This window comes from Ochotona curzoniae, unplaced genomic scaffold, assembly GCF_017591425.1.
Source record: "Ochotona curzoniae isolate NIBS_2020 unplaced genomic scaffold, NIBS_Ocur_1.0 contig_489, whole genome shotgun sequence".
Lineage (NCBI taxonomy): Eukaryota > Metazoa > Chordata > Mammalia > Lagomorpha > Ochotonidae > Ochotona > Ochotona curzoniae.
Genome location: NW_024466412.1, coordinates 90,742 through 111,567, shown reverse-complemented (window position 1 = coordinate 111,567; position 20,826 = coordinate 90,742). Strand labels below are relative to the sequence as shown.

The following is a 20,826-nucleotide window of genomic DNA, read 5'->3' as shown; positions in this document are numbered from 1 at the left end:
TCAGTGCTGGTGTGGCCCTCTCTACTGTCATTTTCTTTGGAGTTCACTATTTACTTGGGAGTAGAAATATATACTGCAATGTATCTTCCCTTCTTGGCAAGCTAGTCTCCATTATACAGTTCTGCTAGATGAATGTATGTAAAGATTTTGCAACTCATTTGCCGTTCTGTGTATATTTTTACCTTATAACCTCAGAACTCATGGATTCAACTGAGCCCAGTTGTATAGGGGAATAGTATGAATCTATGAACCAATCCTTTTTTGTAGGTTAAGTGCCAGCATGAGTAAAACCACAGGTATTTAGAAGAGAGTATTCAATTTTAAAGAAACTGCATTTTAAAATTATTTTTGATACACTTTAGTTGGCAGTGGCGCCTCCTTCTCCCCAAAGTTTCTCCCCTCCCCTCAGTTTCCCCCTTCAGTCTCACAATGGGCGCCTTTCATGAAAGAAACTGTATTTTACAAGCTACAGTACTACAACTCCCAAGTCTTTTTTCTTAATGTTGTTTATGTAGTTGATTAGAGTGCAAAGGGTTGAGGATTAGGGGAAAGTGAGTCAGGCCATTGTTTGCACATTTTCTTTTTTTTCTTCTTGTATCTGTGGGGAGGGTGGAGATAAGGGGAGAAGCCTTACCTGGCTTACCAATTTCCACAATATCCAGGGCTGAGGAAGAGCCACCCAGTGTCATCCCAGGGTCCCCGATGTGGAGCAATGCTCCATGGGTTACTCCAACATTTTCCTGTATTTCTGCATTTTATGTGTAGGCATACATACATGAAATGATTGTTGTAGTCAGGAAAACATGACAGTTAATGTAGCTAATATTCCATGGACTATTAGAAAATCTCTACATATAATATTGGTTTCAAAAATGTTCTCGTAGCTCACATGGGAATATTTCAATGTCACGGATTACATCATATGCAAAAACACTAATGGTAAGAGGATACATGAACCAATTCAATTCAGTTCAATTCAGTTCAAACCAGGAGTCATGGGATTCATTTATGTCTCCTACCTGGCTGCAAGGTACCAAGGCACTGGGCCATCCTCCACTGCTTTCCAAACCATAAGCAAGGAGCTGGATGGGTAGTGAAATAACTGGGACACAAATCAATGCCCAAATGAGATGCTGGCACTGAAGGTTGAAGGTTAACTAGGGGAGCAATTATGCCTGGCTTGAGAATAATATTTAAAGCATTCTAAACAATGGGGGCCTGAGGGCTTATGCCAGCATGGCGTAGGGCTCCCACCCATGCCACATAGCAGGTGTAGGGATTTGAATGTTGCACCAGTTGAGGAGATTGAAGAAGGGAGCTCCCAGGCTGGCACATTGGCATGGTGTACTATTGGAACTAGATTTGGGGAATTATGAATGTGCTTTGTGGGGCGGGGGTGGGGTAGGGTTTCTTACCAAGTCATGCACTGGGGGACAAGGTTTAGTGAACTGGGCATGAGCTTGGGTCCTTGGTGGGAGGGTAGAACATCAGGCCACAGCTACCCAGTTGGAAGAGTGGGCATAGGACCCCATATGCCTGTTGGCCTTTAGGAAGTAGATTCCTCAGCGAAGTGGATGTGGGATGTGAGGGAGGAGAAACCATAGAGAGAATACTTTACATGTGAGGAATGACTTTCGGGAGACTTCTACCAGCAATGTCACTGAACTTGCAAGTAAGCAGGGGGACTGAGAATAAGTGGTTCAAAGAGAGACACTTGAGGGCTTTCCAAGGGTCAAACCAATGCAACTGCCCATATCTGAGGCCTGAGCTGGACTAGTTTGCATCAACCACTGCTAAATACCACTCACATAAAAGCTAGAGCTAGGGTGCATACCAGGCAGTACATGAGCACAGCACCCACTGTTATGTGTCAGAACAGGGGATGGGGCACAATAGGTTGGGTTCTGTCACTAAGTAGCATATGACAGAACTGGGCATGCAGGCAGATTCTGAGGATAATCTGTGAGCTCCACTGAAGAATAGCCTGCAGTATCCACTTGTTTTCTCATGAGCTTGGGGGTGGTGATGGCCTGAGCTAAGTATGACCATGGAATTCACCAACATTCACGGAAACTGGGATTGGGAACAGGGCAAACTAATTCAGCCTGCAGCACCTGCAATCATACCCAACAATAGTGTGCCAGGTCAGATGGGCCACAACATCCAGCATCACACACAAAGGCTGAATCTGAATGCTGACAATATTGGGTAAGGGTCAAATATCTGCTGGCATCTGTGAGATTTGGATCTGAGAGCAGGCCTGGTTGGGCGGGCAGGGGGCAGGTACTTGTGGAACTCCCCTGCTTGGTTGTAGCTCTCAGTGGTAAGCACATGAGTCATGTTTGGGTGTTGGTCATGCTGGACAAAGCTGTTCCACACGTCGGCAGAGTATAGCTTGTCTCTAGGGTGCTGTGGGGACGGGCTGTACAGGGTTGGATCAAACTGTATCGCACTGACATGTTCAGGACCAGGATGGGGCATGGGCTATGTTGAGCTATCACTCCTAACAGTTTGTATGAAAGACAGAGCTGGGTGCAGGCTGGGCAGGGCTAGCATATACATTTTCCCCATATGTGTTTTCATTTTAAAATTTAATTTGATTTTTTATTTTACTTTATTTTTTTAAAGATTTATTTATTTTTATTACAAAGTCAGATATACAGATAGCAGGAGAGACAGCGAGGAAGATCTTACATCTGATGATTCACTCCCCAAGTGAGTGTAACGGCCGATGCTATGCCAATCTGAAGCCAGGATCCAGGAACTTCTTCCGGGTATTCCACAGGGGTGCAGGGTCCCAAAGTTCTGGGCAGTCCTCAAGTGCCTTCCCAGGCAACAAACAGGGAGCTGGATGGAAAGTGGAGCTGCCGGGATTAGAACTGGCGCCCATATGGGATCCCGGCACATTCAAGGCGAGGACTTCAGCCACTAGGCCACGCAGCCAGGCTCTTTGCTTATTTTGTTTATATTTCTTACATAGTTGAGAAGAATGCATACCCTTTTTAGCCACTGATTAGTGTAGGGATGATTATGAAGGACGAAGGTGAGTGAGACAAATATCTTTTATTTTTGATATATTTTTCTTCTTTTTCTCCTGTGCAGCAACAGGGGGAGCAATGAGAATGGTTTACACTTTGTTGCCAAATTACATCAGCATCTAGGGATAGGAAATGACCACTCAATATCATCTTCGATTCCCTAATGTAGGAGAAAAGGTTCTGACGGTGTAATTTTATTGGCTTTGAAAAATCTGAATTGCTGTTGATTTCATCACTCCAGGTTGAGAAAATCTTTCCAAAGTCCACCTAGTGCAATCACACACCCACACACCTACTGCAAAAGCTAGGTTATGAAAGTTGTTCAACATGCTGCTTTCTATCCTCTAGTGAGGTACTTGTTGTCTTCTGCTGCCCTAGATGATTTGGCTGGTATGTCCCATGTGTGCCTCTGCGTACACTGTCCACTGTACACATTAGCTGAAGAGGCCCAATCCTGATAGATGTACTCTAAGGTGGGTTCACATATCTTCTGGTTTTTCCTATGGCCACAGTTTGTGACCTGTGTCATACCTGGGGAGTCCGCCAAGAAATCTAGCCTATGCTGATTCCAAACCTGGCTCTTATGTGACAACCAGAGCAGAGTCTGGTTTGTTCTGACACCACCAGCATCAGCCTATGCCCAAAATGATGAATTCAGCTGCCTAGTCAGTTCCACCCCCAGTGGCATCTCCTGTGAAAACTAGTCTTGTCCCTAGCCAAGTGCAGGATGTTAGTCCTGCTTCTCCCACATCACATCAGGCTGTCAAACACTCCCATGGGTGCTATGGCTCAGCCCTGTCAAATCCTCCTCATAAGCCTGGCACACTTGCATAATGGGCACAATCCAGCCACCCTAGCCCTGGCTCTCATGCGCACCAGTGACAGCTGCTGCCTAACAGAGGAGTCCCCATAGTTCTACTAGGCCCATCCCATGCCCTGGATCTTGTGCTTATGAGGGGATACTGATATGCAGCCTCAAATGACTTGCACCCAATCTTGATGGATGCTGCAGCAAAGTCCAGATGGTACACACTTAAATTGGCTCTTCCATGTGCCAGCAGACGCACTGGCTTAGTCTTGGCTAACCCTCCATCAAACCCAAATTATATTCAGGCTAATGGGTGTTACAGCCCTGCCCAACCTGATCTGTCCCAAGTCCCAGCTCTCAGGCTCAGCTTTGGGAATAGTGGCCTAGCAAGCTGCTCCTGGCAGTCCACATGAATACCAGGTGTGGAGTCACGCTTGGCCAGGCTAGGTTATAGTATCCAGTGAGAAATGCTCTCCTGTCAGGTTTGCCCCAAGCATGGTGTTTTGCACATGCTGGTAGGTGCTATGGCCCAACCTGGAATGGCCCATCTTGCTCATAATTTGTAAGTTCTCAGGGGTCTTCTGTCCAGCAGATCTAGAGACCACTAAAGGGGGAGATGACAGTGTTCTGCAGCAGAAACTCTGGAGAAAAACTGGTGAAGAATGTCCATTTATTTGAGAGACATCACAAGCTTCTGTTGGAGAAAGGGGCAGGCAGAAGGGTAGTCCCGACAGTAGTTCCAGTTGACAACATTGTGACTGGCTAACAGATATGTCTGTCACTCTGGAGCCTCCGTTGAAGTTAAAAGTCAGGAAGCACAGGAAGATGTGTCCAGGACAAACACATTATCAGCTGAAAAGCAGGATGAATGTTACATTTGACTTCCTAGAGTTGTTTACAAAGTACTACCAGAGTAGAGAAGAAAGGCTGGAGTGCAACGCATCGCTCTTGTTGCACGTTCAGTGAACAGGCCATGTTTGTGCCATGTGCCTATATCCTCCCAAATTGGCTAGGCAGGCAGAGATCTATGATCAATCTCCCACAGTGAGTGGGTACTATAGCCTGGTTTCATCTTGTCTGCTCCAGTCCCAACTCATGTTGGCAAGCTCTGAGTACTAGCTCAATTAAGGCATCTCCTAGTGGTAATCCTCATGTGTTTTAGCACAATCTGGCCTGGACTACAACCCACACTGGCTGTTGCACATATCTTCAGGGTGCTGGACTGGCTCAACTCAGGCTGCCCTAGACCTGGCCCATACTCCAGGCTGTCCCTAGCCTTGATTCTGTTGTTGCACTCACCAGTGGGAACTGTCTTAATAGCTCTTAGTTATGGTTCTCACGCTAACTGGTGGGTGCTCAGCCAAGCCTGACATGACCATCCTCTAGTCCCAGGTATGAGTGTACTACATCCCAGTCCTGCCTGGTCTACCCTCAGGCCTGGCTCTCTTGTGGTACTGGCAAGTGCCACAACCTAGCCCAGCCTGTCCTGCACCCACTCTGCTCTTGTGAGTACCAGTTGGTGCTGAGGCCTAGCCCAAAGTAACACTCCCCTAGGCCTAGCCCACACACAGGCCAAGGGACACTTGCAGCCATGTTCAGCCTGATCCACACCTGCCTTCCCCCTCACCAATTTAAATTGCAGCCTAGCAAGAGTTTCCTTCATTTTCCCACCAGACCCAATCCTATCCCCGGATCTTGCATGTGTTGATGGTTGCTCTGATCTAGCCTGTCTTAGCCCACTCTTATTCTTGGCACTGGCCATTGGATCCTGCATCTTAGCCTGGCCTGGCCTGTCCCCAGTCCAAAATGTGCCCAGAAGGAGCTGGAGCTTAGCACTGCCCAGCTTCTCCTTATCCCTGGATCTCTTGGATTTCTTTAACTATATATATATATATTTTTTTTTAAATAAAGCTATTGGCATTCATCTGGTGTATGTCGGCTTTGGCAATAAGTGTGCAAATGCTCATTTTTTCATGCTAAATTTCAAAAATTCAATATTCAGTGGTTTCAGTACAAGTTCTGATAGAGGACTGAAACATAAACAGCACTGCATTTTACTATCAGACATCTGGTGTCTATTTGTTTGAGATTCTGAATTTTGATAATTCTCCAATTTACTATCAATGTAGTGGGTAACAGGCTGTCCGCTACTACTGTATCCACTGAATCTCCAAATCCAGGTGTATCAACACCGTCAGCAACACCTGAATATCACATTGTCTGTTTAAAATTTGGTATTGTTTCATTTGTACAATTTTTTTGTTATTATTTTATGAGAAGGACTTGGATCTGCTGAACACTAAAAATCTTGATGAAATCATGAGTTTTCCACTTCAGACTCATCTACTACCATTGGAGTGACTCCAAATCATCTCCACTAATTTTCTGTATATCTGCTTTGAGAGTTGGCAAAACACACAGAGTCTTCAACGTTCTTTTGTTGAGCTACTCCATAGAGAATACATTTCATCATTTCAGTCTTTTGGATTTCAACAAAACAAATACACAGAGGAACATAGAAAGAAATACTTAAGGTTTAGAGGGACAGATTCAGTTCAAACAGCTGAAAGTAACCCATCAGAACACAGCCATGGGTCTGCTGTTGACACTACTCCCCTCGGCAAGTTACTCACACACAAGTCCATTCCCAGGTGTGATGTCTCTGTTATTTTGATTTATTCTAAGCCCAATGCTATTATTATTTTTCCTTACATCCATATGGGTATTTGTATATATATATGTAATTTTTCAAGTTTTTCCATTTTTAAAAGTTTTAATTTCAACAACAGAATTTGAAAACATGGAATACAAATGGAAATTCTTAACCACTAAAGTTTTGTTTAGGATTTAATAGGATTTTGTTTTTATTTTTGGCTTAAGAGCTTTTTAAATCCATTTTCTGTCATCATTTCTGTATTTTTGCTTTACATCCTTAAACTCTTCACTTAAACAGAGACAGTGTTGTAAGTGACTAGTTTGAATCTGCATGAATTGATAGTTTGTTCTACGTTAAGTGTCAGCATGATATAAACATAGGTATTCAGAGCAGAGTACACAACTTCAAAGAAACTACATTGCAAAACCAATATTGCAGAGGTTTTCTTACCTTCCCACGCTTTCCCCAGTAATATCTATAGATGGTTAGAATAAACTTTATACTTATATATTCAGATATTTAGTGATTACATACAGATACTTTTTTTTCCGTTATTTTATATGGCAACTTACTTGTATAAAATGAATTTTGAAGAAAATTGTATTATTTTTAAATATTGTTTTAAAATTAATTCACATAGAAAAAATCCAAATTGTACAAAATTTGTAAATTTGTTGGTAAAACTAGCTTTCACATTATTGTTCAAAAACACCTGTAAGGCCCGGCGCGATGGCGCAGTGATTAAGGTCCTCACCTTGCGTGCCCGGGATCCCATATGGGCGCTGGTTTTAATCCTGGCAGCCCCGCTTCCCTTCCAGCTCCCTGCTTGTGGCCTGGGAAGGCAGTCTAGGATGGCCCAAGGCTTTGGAACCCTGCACCCACGTGGGAGACCCTGAAGAGGCTCCTGGCTTCAGATCAGCATAGCATCGACCGTTGCGCTCACTTGGGGAGTGAATCATTGGACGGAAGATCTTCCTCTCTGTCTCTCCTCTCTCTGTATATCCGCCTTTCCAATAAAAATAATAGAAAAAAAAAAAAACAAACCAAAAACACCTGTGACACATGTCATTTGTTTGACACTAAATACATTAAATGGTTCACAGAATAAAATTACTACTTGGGACAGTTTTACTTTTAAAAATTAGCAAATACTTTAGATGGAAACATCCAGTCCTGGAATGTAGGGCAATGCAGTAGCATTAAGATTTCCAAAATGCCCTGTAGTAAAACCAGTATTAGTTAGCCCAGAATAAAAGACAAACACTTTCCTTTGTCTTTGAAAATGAAATAAAAGTCTTCCTCAGTAAGAGCTATAGTGTTATAAAATATAGGGAAATTGTGGAAGGGGAGGCATTTAGTGAAGCGGTAAGGGGAATCTTGGAGCCTATGGAACTGTGTCATAAAATAGTAATAAAAGGAAACGAAAAACTGTAAAAAAAAAAACAAAAAAAAAAAAACCTGTTTTATCAAAGATAGCACAGGGCAGCATAAAACGAGTAAACTTAGAAAAACTCATTTGTTGGGCCTGGCGTAATTGCACAGTGGTTAAGGTCCTCGCCTTGCACCCCCAGGATCCCATATGGGCACCTGTTCTAATCCCAGCGGCCCTGATTCCCATCCAGCTCCCTGCCTGTGGCCCGGGAAGGCAGTCGAGGACAGCCCAAAGTTTTGGGACAGTGCATCCGCATGGGAGACCCGGAAGAGGCTCCTGGCTTCGGATCGGCATAGCACTAGCCGTTGCACTCACTTGGGGAGTGAATCATTGCATGGAAGATCTTCCTCTCTCTCTCTCTCTCATCTCTGTATATCCACCTTTCAAATAAAAATAAAGTATTTTTTTTAAAAGAAAAACTCATTGTTACATTATACAACATGTCTTTGGATATTCAAAAAGTGAATATCAGATAAATTTAGAACACATAGACTCAAACTCAAAACAGTTTGAATACAGAGAGATACACACCTTTACAAGACTGACTGGGAGATTAAAATGAGACAGTGATTTCAGACAGTAATGCTTCCCTGAGTAGTTTATTTGGTAAATATCTGAAGTAACCAGATGTAGATGGAAAGCCAGATTTAGAGAGAAAAGAAGAGACAGAGAAAAAGATCTTAAGTCTGCTTGTTCACTCCCCAGATGGCTACATTGGTCCAGAACTGAGCCAATCTGAAGCCAGCATGCAGGAGATTCTTCCAAGTGCAAGTCCCAAGGCTTTGGGCTGTCCTCTGTTGGTTTACCAGACGACAGATACTGAGCTGGATGAGAAGTAGAGCAGCAGGGGCCAGAATAGGTGCCCACATAGGATCTCAAAGTGTGCCAAGTGAGGACTTTAGTAACTATACTTCAGCATTTTCTATGCATAATGTTCTTTCTATGATTGGTTGGATATGGTTAAGGTGTATCAGTAGTGGGCACAGTGTGATGGTTCAATGGCTAAAACCTCACATTGTAAATACCAAGATCCCATAGTGGTTCTGGTCCATGTCCTGGTTATTCCACTGCCTATCAAACTCCCTGTTGCAGCAAGCAGTGGAGGATAGCATAAAGAAGTGGGAGGCAGCACCCACATAGGTGACCCAAAAAACTCTTGGATCATGGCTTGATAAAAGTCAGTGTGGTCATTGAAGTAGTAAATTAGTGGATAGAAGATCTTTCTCTCTCACTCTCCGTTTCTCTGTAAATCTGATCTTCTTTTCAGAAAAAAATTTAAATATTATATAAAATACTATTATACACAACATACACATATTATATATAATATTTTAAATTTATTTTTATATTACATATTTTAAGTAGAAAATATTCTTTCAGAATAAAAGTAAATGATTTGTAAATATATCTATCTATATATATATCAGAAGAGAAATAAAGAGATTATGAAATTTCAAGTAAGTTGTGCGACTTGATCAACCTAAAAGCTGGCCCTGATAAACATTTTCAGATATTAAAAACACTATAAGCCAAAAAGCTAACTTGAGGAAGTGACCACTGCTGACTCTCAGATACTTCTTTCAAGTTGGCTTATGAGTCTGGGTGGTGCGTGGCAGAGGTAGGATGAGATCACAGTCAAGTCCAAGGAACCTGGACCCTCTGAGACCTGCTCATCATCATGCTGCCTTCTGCTCATCAGTGCAGCTTCAGTGTAATTAAGAACTGGGTGTTTATGGACTCAACACCCAAGGGCTCAACAAGGGAGAAGGCAGAGCTGGCCCCAGGGACCCAGAGCACCCTGAAGGAGCCAAACCCATTACAATGACATGCTGACATCAGTGACAGCATCCCTGAGTGCTGGAACTCAGGCAAGGATAAACAGGCCTGGCTGCTCTGCTCTGCCATAACTCCTGCCACAGGCCTGCAGACTGCTCAGGTGAGTGAGGCTGACTGTGTGTGTGCAAGGGGAGTTGCCTTTGCTCTGGAAGGGAAGTTGTTCCAACAGGGCTGTTCAGGGTCAGGTAGGGAGTGGGTAGGTGCTCAGGTCCCTGTTCCCCGTGGAAGAGGAAGGTGTGACTGACCAGGGAGAGGGTGGCTATCGCTGCCGAGTGTGTTCAGCAATACCGGCCCTGGAGGGAGTCTGTGTGCAGCAGAGGCATTGATGCCCTGAGTCTGAGGCTGCTGCATTTCTCAGGTGTGAGGGAGGCAGTGTGCATCAGGCAGTGCACTCTGAGCACAGATGGGGAGCTCTTCCTCTCACAGGACCCTGGCGCTTGTATACCTTCCCTCCCAAAACTAGGGTGTTTTTTATTTCTTTATTTATTTATTTTTGCTTTAATTTTAATGTCTCTTCCTTCTGGTGTCCTTCAGTACTTTGTGGCATTTTATGATTAATTGTTTTCTGGCATTTTTTTAGACCCAAGATATGACTCAGTAACTAAGTATAGATAATTGACCAAATGTGACAACTAGTGTAAGGACAACACAGACAGGTTTGTTTAGGAAATCAGTCTTTTTTCATGTTGGGTACTGACAAGAGCATTGCATGCATCTACCCATCTAATTCTCTCAGTAAATCTTGGTAATATAAAGCACTGTCTGGTAACAGATGCAAGTTAGTGACTGAGGAATCCAGGTTGCAGTTTTAGGGTCATACATGGTAGTTTTCTTTAAGCAGATGGAGAGCAAGGACAAGGTACACAGAAATAAAAAACAGAGAAAACAAAGCCATTACAAAACCTTTCTCTGATTTCCACAGAGGTAGAGAGCCCAGAAGCCTCAGTTTTGCCACTCCCACCTTGGGCAAGGGGCCTATCCTTCACTCTTTGTTAGCTACTGGGCAATATGCTTGAAACAATCAAGTGTAGTTCTTCTGAGATGCTTCCACTCATACCAAAGGTACATACGATTCTTATATTTAGATTTTATTAATAGTATAAATATATTAATTGCATCAATTCACAGGCTAGAACATGACATTTCAGTGCTAAATAAAATATGATAAAATCAGAGCCTGAAAACTGCTGTGTTTAAATACTTCCCAGTTTGTCATTCCCTGTGTTGGGAATATTTAAAATCCTATGAGCTGCTCTGAAACATGCATTGATCCTGGTTCATCATGCGTATTTTGCTGAGCTATAGAATGTCAAAGTTACTCCTCCTGTTAAGTCTCAAACTTCTGTCACTGATTTTCATTTCCCTCATATGCAACTATTGTGTGTGTTTAACATTTTACTATGAAATCTTCACTCCCATAGATAAGTGAGAATATGCAGAATTTCACTCTCTGTGCATGGTTAGTTTCCCAAAATTCAGTGGAGCTGTAAGGAGGATGCCCATCAGATACCAGCACAGACCACATGGGTAAGTTGCTGAATTGTGAGCAGTAAAATGCAAGGACCTCAGGATCCTGATTTAGACCTGATGAAGGGCTGTTGTCACTGAGTCCACATGTTTCTTGTAACAAACTGCTAGTATATTTGGATGTAATTGATACACAGAAGGCTTCTGTGAAAAGGCAGGATAATGCACTAAGATAGATTTATGCTTAAATTGTAGCTCTCACCGTCTTTGTTTCAGCAGAAAGAAGACAAAAAGAAGATAGCAAGTAGAGATGAGAGACTGTGGACGGCATGGTGATTCAACAGGCTGATCCTACACCTGCAGCAGCATTATTCCATTTGGTAATTAGTTCTAGCTTCGGTTGCTTCACTTCTGATTCCTCTTGATTATGGACTGGGAAATCATCAGAAAATGACTCAAGACCTTGGGTACCTGCAACCTTTGGGAATGCTAGACTCCCTCTCTCTTTCTCCTTCTCTCTGTATACCTTCATTTTAAAAAATAAATAAATCCAAAGGAAAGATAAGTTTTATTGTATAGACAAGGAATCATCTATGGACATGTTGCAGCAATACTATTCTTTTCACTAAGTCCAAAGCACATCCACTGATCTGAAACTGTCATGCTCACTTCTTTGCATTCTGCAAGTTTTCTCTAGTTCATTCCATGAAGTCAGAAGATACACAAAGTCACCTCATCTGGAAAATGAGCTTCCTTTCTTTCACGGGGCTTGGAATTTTGGGAAATGTGCTTCTGTTTTTGAAACATGTACGTATACTAGTCCTGAGTCGTGAGAAAATTTCCATAGATCTTATCCTCATTCAATTGGCTATTTCGAACATTGTCATTATTTGCACCACAGGGATCAGAGATATAACCACAGTGGTGTATTTTAGTAACTTCCTACTAGGTGACATTATTTGCAAAATCATGGTTTACCTGAGTAGGGTGGCACGGGGCATCTCCATCTGCACCACCTGCTTCCTCAGCGTTGTCCAAGCCATCACCATCAGTCCCAGGAACACCTTGTGGAGAAAGTTCAAACCACACACTGCATGCCAGGTTCTTCCCCACCTCCTCCTCTTCTGGGTCTTTAGCTTTCTCATAAGCTCTAACTTGCTGCACTACATCACAGCAGTTAACAACAAGAATGAATCTAATGTTAGAATGTATGTTGGTTATTGCTACATGCTGCCAGCTCCACAAATCATCAGGTGGCTCTTCCTGTGCCTCATGGCTCTCCGGGATTTCACCTTTCAGAGTCTCATGTACTGGAGCAGTCTGTACATGGCTGTCTATTTGTACAAACATCACAGGCGTGTCCTCTACCTCCAGAGCTCCAAGTGTGCCAAATATCCCAGCCCAGAGATTGGAGCTACTCAGAGTACTCTCATTCTCATGACCTGTTTCCTGTTCTTTTATTGGACAGATTTCATTTTGTCCCTCTACACAGGGATCACATTGTCAGAGGAATCAACCACATTACATGCTAAAATACTTCTAGAAGTTGGTTATTGCAGTCTGAGTCCCTTTGTCCTGATCAGCAGGGGTATTCATATTACTGAATGCTGGAGTGCTCACTGAGAACCTCAAGGAACTGCTTCTGCACAATCCTTCAGGTATGAAAGATTTGTTTCTAGGGTTTGCCTTTCCTTGCATTCATCATAATATTAAATCCATCAAAGTTGTGCAAATGGGCTTTATTTTAAAAATAAATTTGGTACCAGGCAATCTATGCCTGTTCAGGCCTTCCAGGAAGAAGAAAATACAGATTCCTCTGTTTCCCATTCTGTTCTCTTTGTCATATTTCTTTTACCTTCCTGCTTATACAGCTGGGGCTGTTGTTTAGTTGGCATTCTGAGTCTGAAGAAAAAGGAAAATAACAGAAAAAGACACTCTGTGTGTTTGCTGACACACAAATAGAAACTAAGAGAGAGAGAGAGAGAAAGAGAGAGAGAGAGAGAGAGAGAGAGAGAGAGAGAGAGCAAGCCCAAAATTTGTAGGACAAAAACAAACAAACAAAGAAAACCCCACATTTTAAAAGAAATTTCTGGGGCACATTTTATGTATTCTTAAAATTATAGTCTATGCATCCTCCAAATGTAAGGTGGAACAATCTGCCCCACATACTGGCAAGCATAGCAACCAGGGCTGGAGGTGGACCTTCTGAGGATTGTAGGTGGTTGCTACACCTAAGCTTCAGTTTCTGCTGGTGTAGAATAGGGACAAAGTCCATTGGGTGCTAGAGGACATCTGATACCACAGTGGAGAGCAAAACAAATTGAGCAATTACCCCAGCCATACATTGACAGCAAATATCTAGGCAATGCAGGATCTGGGATGCCCAATGTCTTCAAATGGACCTCGGGAGGATTTCCTCGTCCTTGTATCAATGAGATCAATAGTATTTCAGATGTATCAAAACCACTTGAGTGGAGCCCTTGGAGCAAGCTCCACATCAGGGACCCTGGGATAACATCAGGCAGCCATTCTCCAAACCTAGACACTGGAGCAGCTGGTAGGCTGAATACTGCTTCTCCCCTAATTTTTGCTGTTCCAGATACAGGAGGAAGAAAGGGAAAATTTGGAAACAATGGTCTCACCCACTCTCCACTGTTCCTTCACCCTTCTCATGCTGGTCAACTATGTAAACACCAAAAATAAAATTTTGAAAAAGAAGGTGCCCTTTGTTCTCAGCATTGCCTGATTAATATATTGAAGGAGAACATGTTAGTCCCGTAGAATTATGCCCAACTGAACAATAACTGATGAAGTAGAGGATGAGAATGACAGAAGAAACAGTTCAGAGTATCAAAAGTAAATTTGGCCAATAGTTCAGAGTATCAGAAGCTCATAATAAGTCCCATAAATATCATTTATAAGTGATTATAGAGAACATCAATTTACTGTTTGAAAAATTTAAAAAAAGTTTAACATGAATTCTTTCATTATTTTTAACATATAGTTTACTTAATACTATTTCAATCAATTCCATAACACTATATATTGTTGCTGATGTTTTGTTGGGGCTTTTAACTGACTGGGATTTTACTCTGTTAGCTTTGCCTTCAGACCAGGGAAGGCCTCCCCAAGAAGCGGTTAAATGTTATCAGGAGAATAAGATGCTGGACTCAATGCTGGGTATGTGCTTGCAATGAAGGAATCTCAACTGAACTTGAACTGTGGTTAGGCAGCAAGGTGGAGGAATCCACCATGGGGGCAGGTTGTGGGAGGAGCGGGGGAAATCTAAGCACCTATAAAACTGTATCACATAATACAAAGTTAATGACAATAATAATAATAATAATAATAACTACTGCCAAAAAAAACATGAATTCTTTCTGTCAGTACAGTATTTATATCAGATGCACACATTGCATGTTTTTGGTTTAATTATACCAGGAAGGTTATTCCATGTTTGTTGTTAGTGGTGAGCTGCCCAATGGTGAAAGTGATCAACCCTTTCTGATGATCCCGGGCCAACAGTTACATTCACTTAAAGGCATTGGGGAAGAATTAGTGCAACTGGAAAAACATCAAGTCCATAAAGCAGATCTGAAATTGGTCTTAGAAGCAAATGCCAGCAAAGAAAGGTTAGATGATGATGGGAGGATTTGAAGAAGGCTCTGGCACTAAGTCTCAGGGGAAGTGATTAGGTTAAGTTTCCTGTGTGTATGAAAACTCTTCTGTACCTTCTAGTGCACTTGGGATGGTTGGAAATGATGCTCTGAGTGTGAAGACACTCTTTGAGTAGCTGTTGCAGTAATCATTATGCCTAATGTGCGAGAGGGTGAGAGGTCCACGGTTCCAAACCACGCAAAAACAGGGGGCTTTCCCCCACCCCCTTTTCTTTTCCACAATTCCCCACCCTGGCCACCGCATTCCGCATCTGGAGAAACTGCAGCCGGGAGGTTTCCCAGCATTTTCACAGGAACAACAACAGAACTGGTCTGATTCTGATGGCCCCACAGTTTCCCCCAAACCCTTTCTTTCCCCTTCTCCTGGCAGAGGTGAGCAGTCCTGGTTGTTGTCTTGGCTGTTTCACCATTGTTGTTGGACCAGGGAAGTTCCACAGATGGTGAAGAGACAGGGCTTATTTGAGCTCTGGGGCGCTTCTACCAGTAGACTGCCAGGTGCAAATGCTGCCGGGTTGCCCCTACTGACATGAGATGAGAGTTGTTTTAGCAGGTGGGGAATTAGCTCAGATGTCGGAGTGCTTGCTTAGCAGGTGAGAGGGGGTGGGATCCATACCCACATTCTTCATGCTCCTCATTATGAAAACAAGAAAAAGAAGCCTCTGTTATTTAATTCAGTGGAACACTTCAAGCATCCACTGTGATGACAAACTACATACCACAGATTGTGCAGAACGTTGTCTCCTCACCTTGCAGGCTTTAGATCCTGAAGGGGCACTGGTTTCCTTCCTGGCTTGTCTACTCTTTTCTTCATGTAAAATGTTATGTTCATTGCACTTTTGGTTAACCCATTCCTGGATCCATGGGAAAAATCCCACTTGGTCAGGGTGGGTGATCTTCTGCATGTGCTATTGGATTAGAATTGTATTGAGGAGTTTTGCAATTTTATTGAGGTCATGGGTATTGGTCTTGTAAAGGGGTGCGGTTATTGATGGCTTGCACCCGCTTGTCAAGTTAATAGAGTGGACAGGGCATGGAAATGGAGTTTCTGCACTCCGCACTCCTACCTCTTTTCACACTTCGTTTCCACCTTTCAAGTTAATCGACAGGCACCCCATCCCTCCTGCCTTTCACTCCATTCAGAATAGATGACTGTGCAGAGATTGCTCCAGTGGCTTGCACTGGCAGGGTCTCTCCAGGTTCCTATTTTTCCAGGTTAGGTTAATTAAAGTCTGGGCTCTGATAACCCCCTTCCTGTCTAAAACTTTGTTTGTACAGCATGACTCTCAATCTGATTGGGAGTTGAGAGCTTAAAAACCCCTGAAGTTTGCTGCTTGGCACAATAACTCCTGGAGTGTAGTGGGAGCTGCTGTTGCCAAGTTTGGACAATAAAGAATTCTTCAACTCTACACTTGTGTCCTGCACTATCTCTCTCGCTCTGTACAACGGTCTGTGATTCTCTTTGCGTTGTATCTTCTCTGGCTCTCATAAGGATGTGTCTGGAAAGGATCCTCCCTTTCAATTGTTTTGAATAGTTGGAGAAACATTCATGCTTTCTTAAAAGCTTTGTAGATCTTAACAGTGTAGCCATCTGATCCTGGACTGTTCTTGAGAGGTTCTTTTTTTTCATTTTTTTTCACATTTTATTATTATTGCTATCCTTTTATGATACAGTTCCATATTCCCCTATTCCCTCCCCAATTCCCTCCCCCCCAGTTCCTTTATATCATTATTATCATATAGTTCTTCATACTCAGTCATATGTTCATCATTGCGGGCATGGACAATGGCAGAGAGTCCAGAATCCTATTGTCAAAATATGATATAAACAGTTTCACTGTAAGTCCATCTTTGTCTGGAAACAGAGATGCCGACCACACTGCATCCTCACATCTGGTTGTTAGTCTCCATTACATAACTACTGTACATTCCCTTAAATGAAAAGTCATGATACAGAGTCAACAATAGAAAGAAAAACAGAAATTTACAATGCCATGAAGTCAAATGACATGTTACTAGATATGACAGTCTCCATTACACAACTACTTTACCTTCCCTTAAATGAAGAGCCACAAAACAAAATCAACTTCCAGAAGAAAAAAGAAATTAACAACACCAAGAAGTTAAACAACATGCTATTAAATGTCCAACGTGTAGCTGAAGAAGTGAAATTCAAGAACCTTCTTGAAGAAAATGATGCCACTGCATGATTTATGAGTCATTGAATGATTTAATCAGAAGAAACTGTTTTGAAGAGATGAAACCAACAGAAAACGGGAAGAACATCCCAGTAAAATGACAACAGAAGACTAAATCAATGGACAACCCATTCCTAAAATAACAGGACCAAAGTACCACCTATGTATATTTAACTCTGAATGTAAATTGCTTAAGCTCAATCAAACATCATAGATTACTAGACTGGATTAAAAAACAAAACCCATCTGTTTATTGTCGGGAGGAGACACACTCCAACAAAGATCAGCGGAAACTACATCACATGAGAGGTTCTTTATTACTGATACAACAGTATTGTGTTTATTGGCTTATTTAGGCTTCCTAAATGCCTCAATGTCAGTAAATGACATGTCTATCCGTTTCCTGCTTAGATCCTCTTGGTTAGGATTCCTGTCTATGTGAAAGGTTGTCTGCACGTTCTGGAGCACCCTACTTGAGTGTGATCTAGATGATGTTGTGAGTGGGGAAGACAAGATTCAAGCATCTGTGACCATGACTTTGGAAACTGTTCAAAACCTCTTGAAAACAGAAGAAAGAATATTACAGAGTAAAAGTGATTGGGATTTTCCTGTTTGCCAGCATTATCCTGTGTGGTGACATAATAAGTAACATGTCAAAGAGAACACATTCAGCACAGCAAATAAGACTTTTGGGTGGTTTGCAAACAAAACACAACAGTGGGAGGATGTATCTATTGTAGAACTAAACAGTGATTCTGTGCATACTAGCCAAAGACATGCAACAATTAAGAACACTTGAAGTAGTTCTTAATTTGGAGAAAAAATACCAATTTTTAATACTAGACATGTACATATTCCATCTTCCTCAATGGCCTGTTCCTGCCTAAAGCAGTGCGGGAAGACATGGAGGATCGAGATATTCACTCTGTGAAACAATGCAACATCCTGGAATCTTGCCTCCACTAAGTGACTTTCCTGCCCTTCAGCTTGAGGTAAGGCCTCCCAGAAACCAAGAATTCTCATGAGGATGTGAGAATGGATTGTTTCCTCTGCAAACCCATAACATGATTATGCTGGAGTGCCTACACTTGAATTTAATGAGACATCTATCAGGTTTTGCTCTGCCATGGCCAAATTGTGGTGGTTTTCCACATTTCCAGATAGCTGCCTACTGCTTTTGACCTCTTTCTCAGATTTTTCTTTTCTTTGCCCAGGTTTAATAAGGCTCCTACATTCTGGCATTTAGGTCCAAGTCACTGGATACTGACAGTATAGACCTTGCTGTAGCCTTTCAAGGCAGTCATGGATCTTTCCCAATGCCTTGTTTGTGACCATAGTGAGTGCATGATGCTGGCTTATTTGATTGTGAATTATAGGATTCCTACCTGTCTCCTTATTTTGTTTTTCTGAGATAGGAGAGGATGTGATGTGCACCTAACCACAATGAAGTTGGAGCTGTATCGAGTGACAGTTTAGGTTGTTGGCAAATCAGGCTGTGGCTGAGAGAAAGAAATCATTTATAAGGCAGAAAAAGCACCATGATCAAAACTTGAAAAGGTTTCTTAAGTCCGAAGTGTTGTGGGCTAAGGAGTTGACTATCACTCATTAAGCCAAGCACTACAGGGAGTGGGTTTGGCCCTAGAAGCACCTGTTCTCAGCTGTATCCAATATGTGCTAATGAGGGTGTGGGGTAAAGAGTAACAAGAAGTATGTGAGAGGTCAAGAGAGGAGGCAATAAAGGGAGCCCACACAGAGGCTTCAGAGAGACTTCCAGCATCACTGGTCTCCTGTAGGTGCTTCATTCCTCAGACCATCGTGGTGTCCATGTTACTGGCGCTGCTGGCCGGAACACTGAGGGTTTTTACAGTTATGGATTTGGAGTAACAGTTTAGAAAGTTTAAAAAAAAAATGAAATTGGGCCCAGCGCGGTGGCGCAAGTGGTTAAAGGTCCTTGCCTTGCACACCCGGGATCCCATATGGGCGTCGGTTCTATCCCGGCAGCCCCACTTCCCATCCAGCTACCTGCCTGTGGCCTGGGAAAGCAGTCGATGACGGCCCAAAGCTTTGGGACCCTGCACCTGCGTGGGAGACCCGGAAGAGGCTCCTGGCTTCGGATCGGCATAGTATCGGCCCGTTGCGCTCACTTGGGGAGTAAATCATCGGACGGAAAATCTTCCTCTCTGTCTCTCCTCTCTGTATATCCGCCTTTCCAATGAAAAAATAATAAAAATAAATCTTTAAAAAAAATGAAATTAAGATCCAGGTATTGACAGCTGGTGTTCATTGGGCTGATTCTCCAGCCATCAAGCACAAGCATCCCATATACGCACCTGATAGTGTTCCAGACGCTCCACTTCCAATCCAGCTCCCATGATGCCCCAATTCCCTGGGTGTCATTCTTGCATGGCAGCCATGCTAATCTTCTCTCTATTGTTTTAATTTTAGTGTATGTGCTGCTGAAGTGAGAACTGTCTATATCCTTGGGTCCCTGTACTCATGTGGATGACCCAGAGAAAACCCATGCACAGCTCAGCTAAGCTGTGACTATTTGAGGAGCAAACCCATGGATGGAAGACCTGTTTCTCCTTTTCTCTCCTTTTAAATAAAAGTAAGTAAATCTTTAAAAAAAAAATTAAAAGAAAATCCAGGTATGTACCCACTACTTGAATGGTGGCAAAAGCTTATTGATCCTGAAGTATCCTGTTACTTATATTTTTCTTTAGTTTTTCCATCAGTGTACTTAATTCCTATACATGGAAACAACAGAACTGCCTGCAAATGTCTCTTCAGATGGCAGCAGCTATCTCCTTAAAGATGACCACATATGGGCAGAGCATGGTGGCCTAGCAGCTAAAGTCCTTGATTTGAACGTGCTAGAATGCCATATGGGTGCTGGATCTAATCCTGGCAGCCCCACTTCACATCCAGCTCCCTGCCTGTGGCCTGGGAAATCAGTTGAGGACAACACAAAGCTGTGGAATCCTGTACGTGCATGGGAGACATGGAGGAAGTTCTTAACTCCGGATTTGGATCGGCACAGCACTGGCCCTTGCAGTCACTTGGGGAGTGAATCTCCTCCCTGTATATTTGACTTGCAATAAAAATAAAATAAATCTTTAAAGGAGGGCCCAGGGAAATCAGCAGAGAGAAGAGAAAAAAGCTCAAAGCCTTAGGATCCTGCACCCATGTGGGAGAACTGGAAGAAGCTCATGGCTCCTGGCCCAAGACAGGCTCAGCTTTGGACTTTGCAACCACAGGTGAGTGAATGAGTGGATGGAGGAGCTTCTCTCTCTATTTCTCTGCATGGAAGATGTCTGTGTTTCCACTACTTTTCTCTGCCATTCCAAGGAAACTACATAAATCTCAAAAATTTAGAAAAACTGCAATAATTGTTATGTAAATTATTTGATTTAGTTTATCAGCTATTATGGTGACATTCACAGATGAGTGAAGCTTAGAGAAATTAAGATATTTTTAAAAGAAATAAAATCAAATACAAACAATCTGTTTTTATTATTATTATTTTAAAACCTTGTAATGATCTCACTAAGCATCTAGAACAGGATGCATGGAGGGAAACATAGAGTAGAGGTTATGGGGCAGATAAGGGAAAGGGGAATGTGCAGTCAGTTATACATGCATAAGGAGCTTCTGTTCGGAATAATGAGAAAGTCCTCGGAATGGATAGCAGTGACAGTTGCACAGCATTGTAAATGT

General features: G+C 42.6%; 1 protein-coding gene and 1 non-coding gene across 2 annotated transcripts; one reads left to right on the top strand and one right to left on the bottom strand.

Moving 5' to 3' along the window:
- Nucleotides 1-11,942: 11,942 nt before the first annotated feature.
- On the top strand, nt 11,943-12,860 carry LOC121161850 (putative vomeronasal receptor-like protein 4). Its single transcript, XM_040988496.1, has one exon. It carries the CDS (start codon nt 11,943-11,945, stop codon nt 12,858-12,860), a length of 918 nt encoding a protein of 305 aa, XP_040844430.1.
- A 6,611-nt stretch (nt 12,861-19,471) lies between these two features.
- Nucleotides 19,472-19,578, bottom strand: LOC121161852. The gene has a single exon (XR_005884731.1). It is a non-coding gene; the product is annotated as a U6 spliceosomal RNA (small nuclear RNA).
- Nucleotides 19,579-20,826: the final 1,248 nt, after the last annotated feature.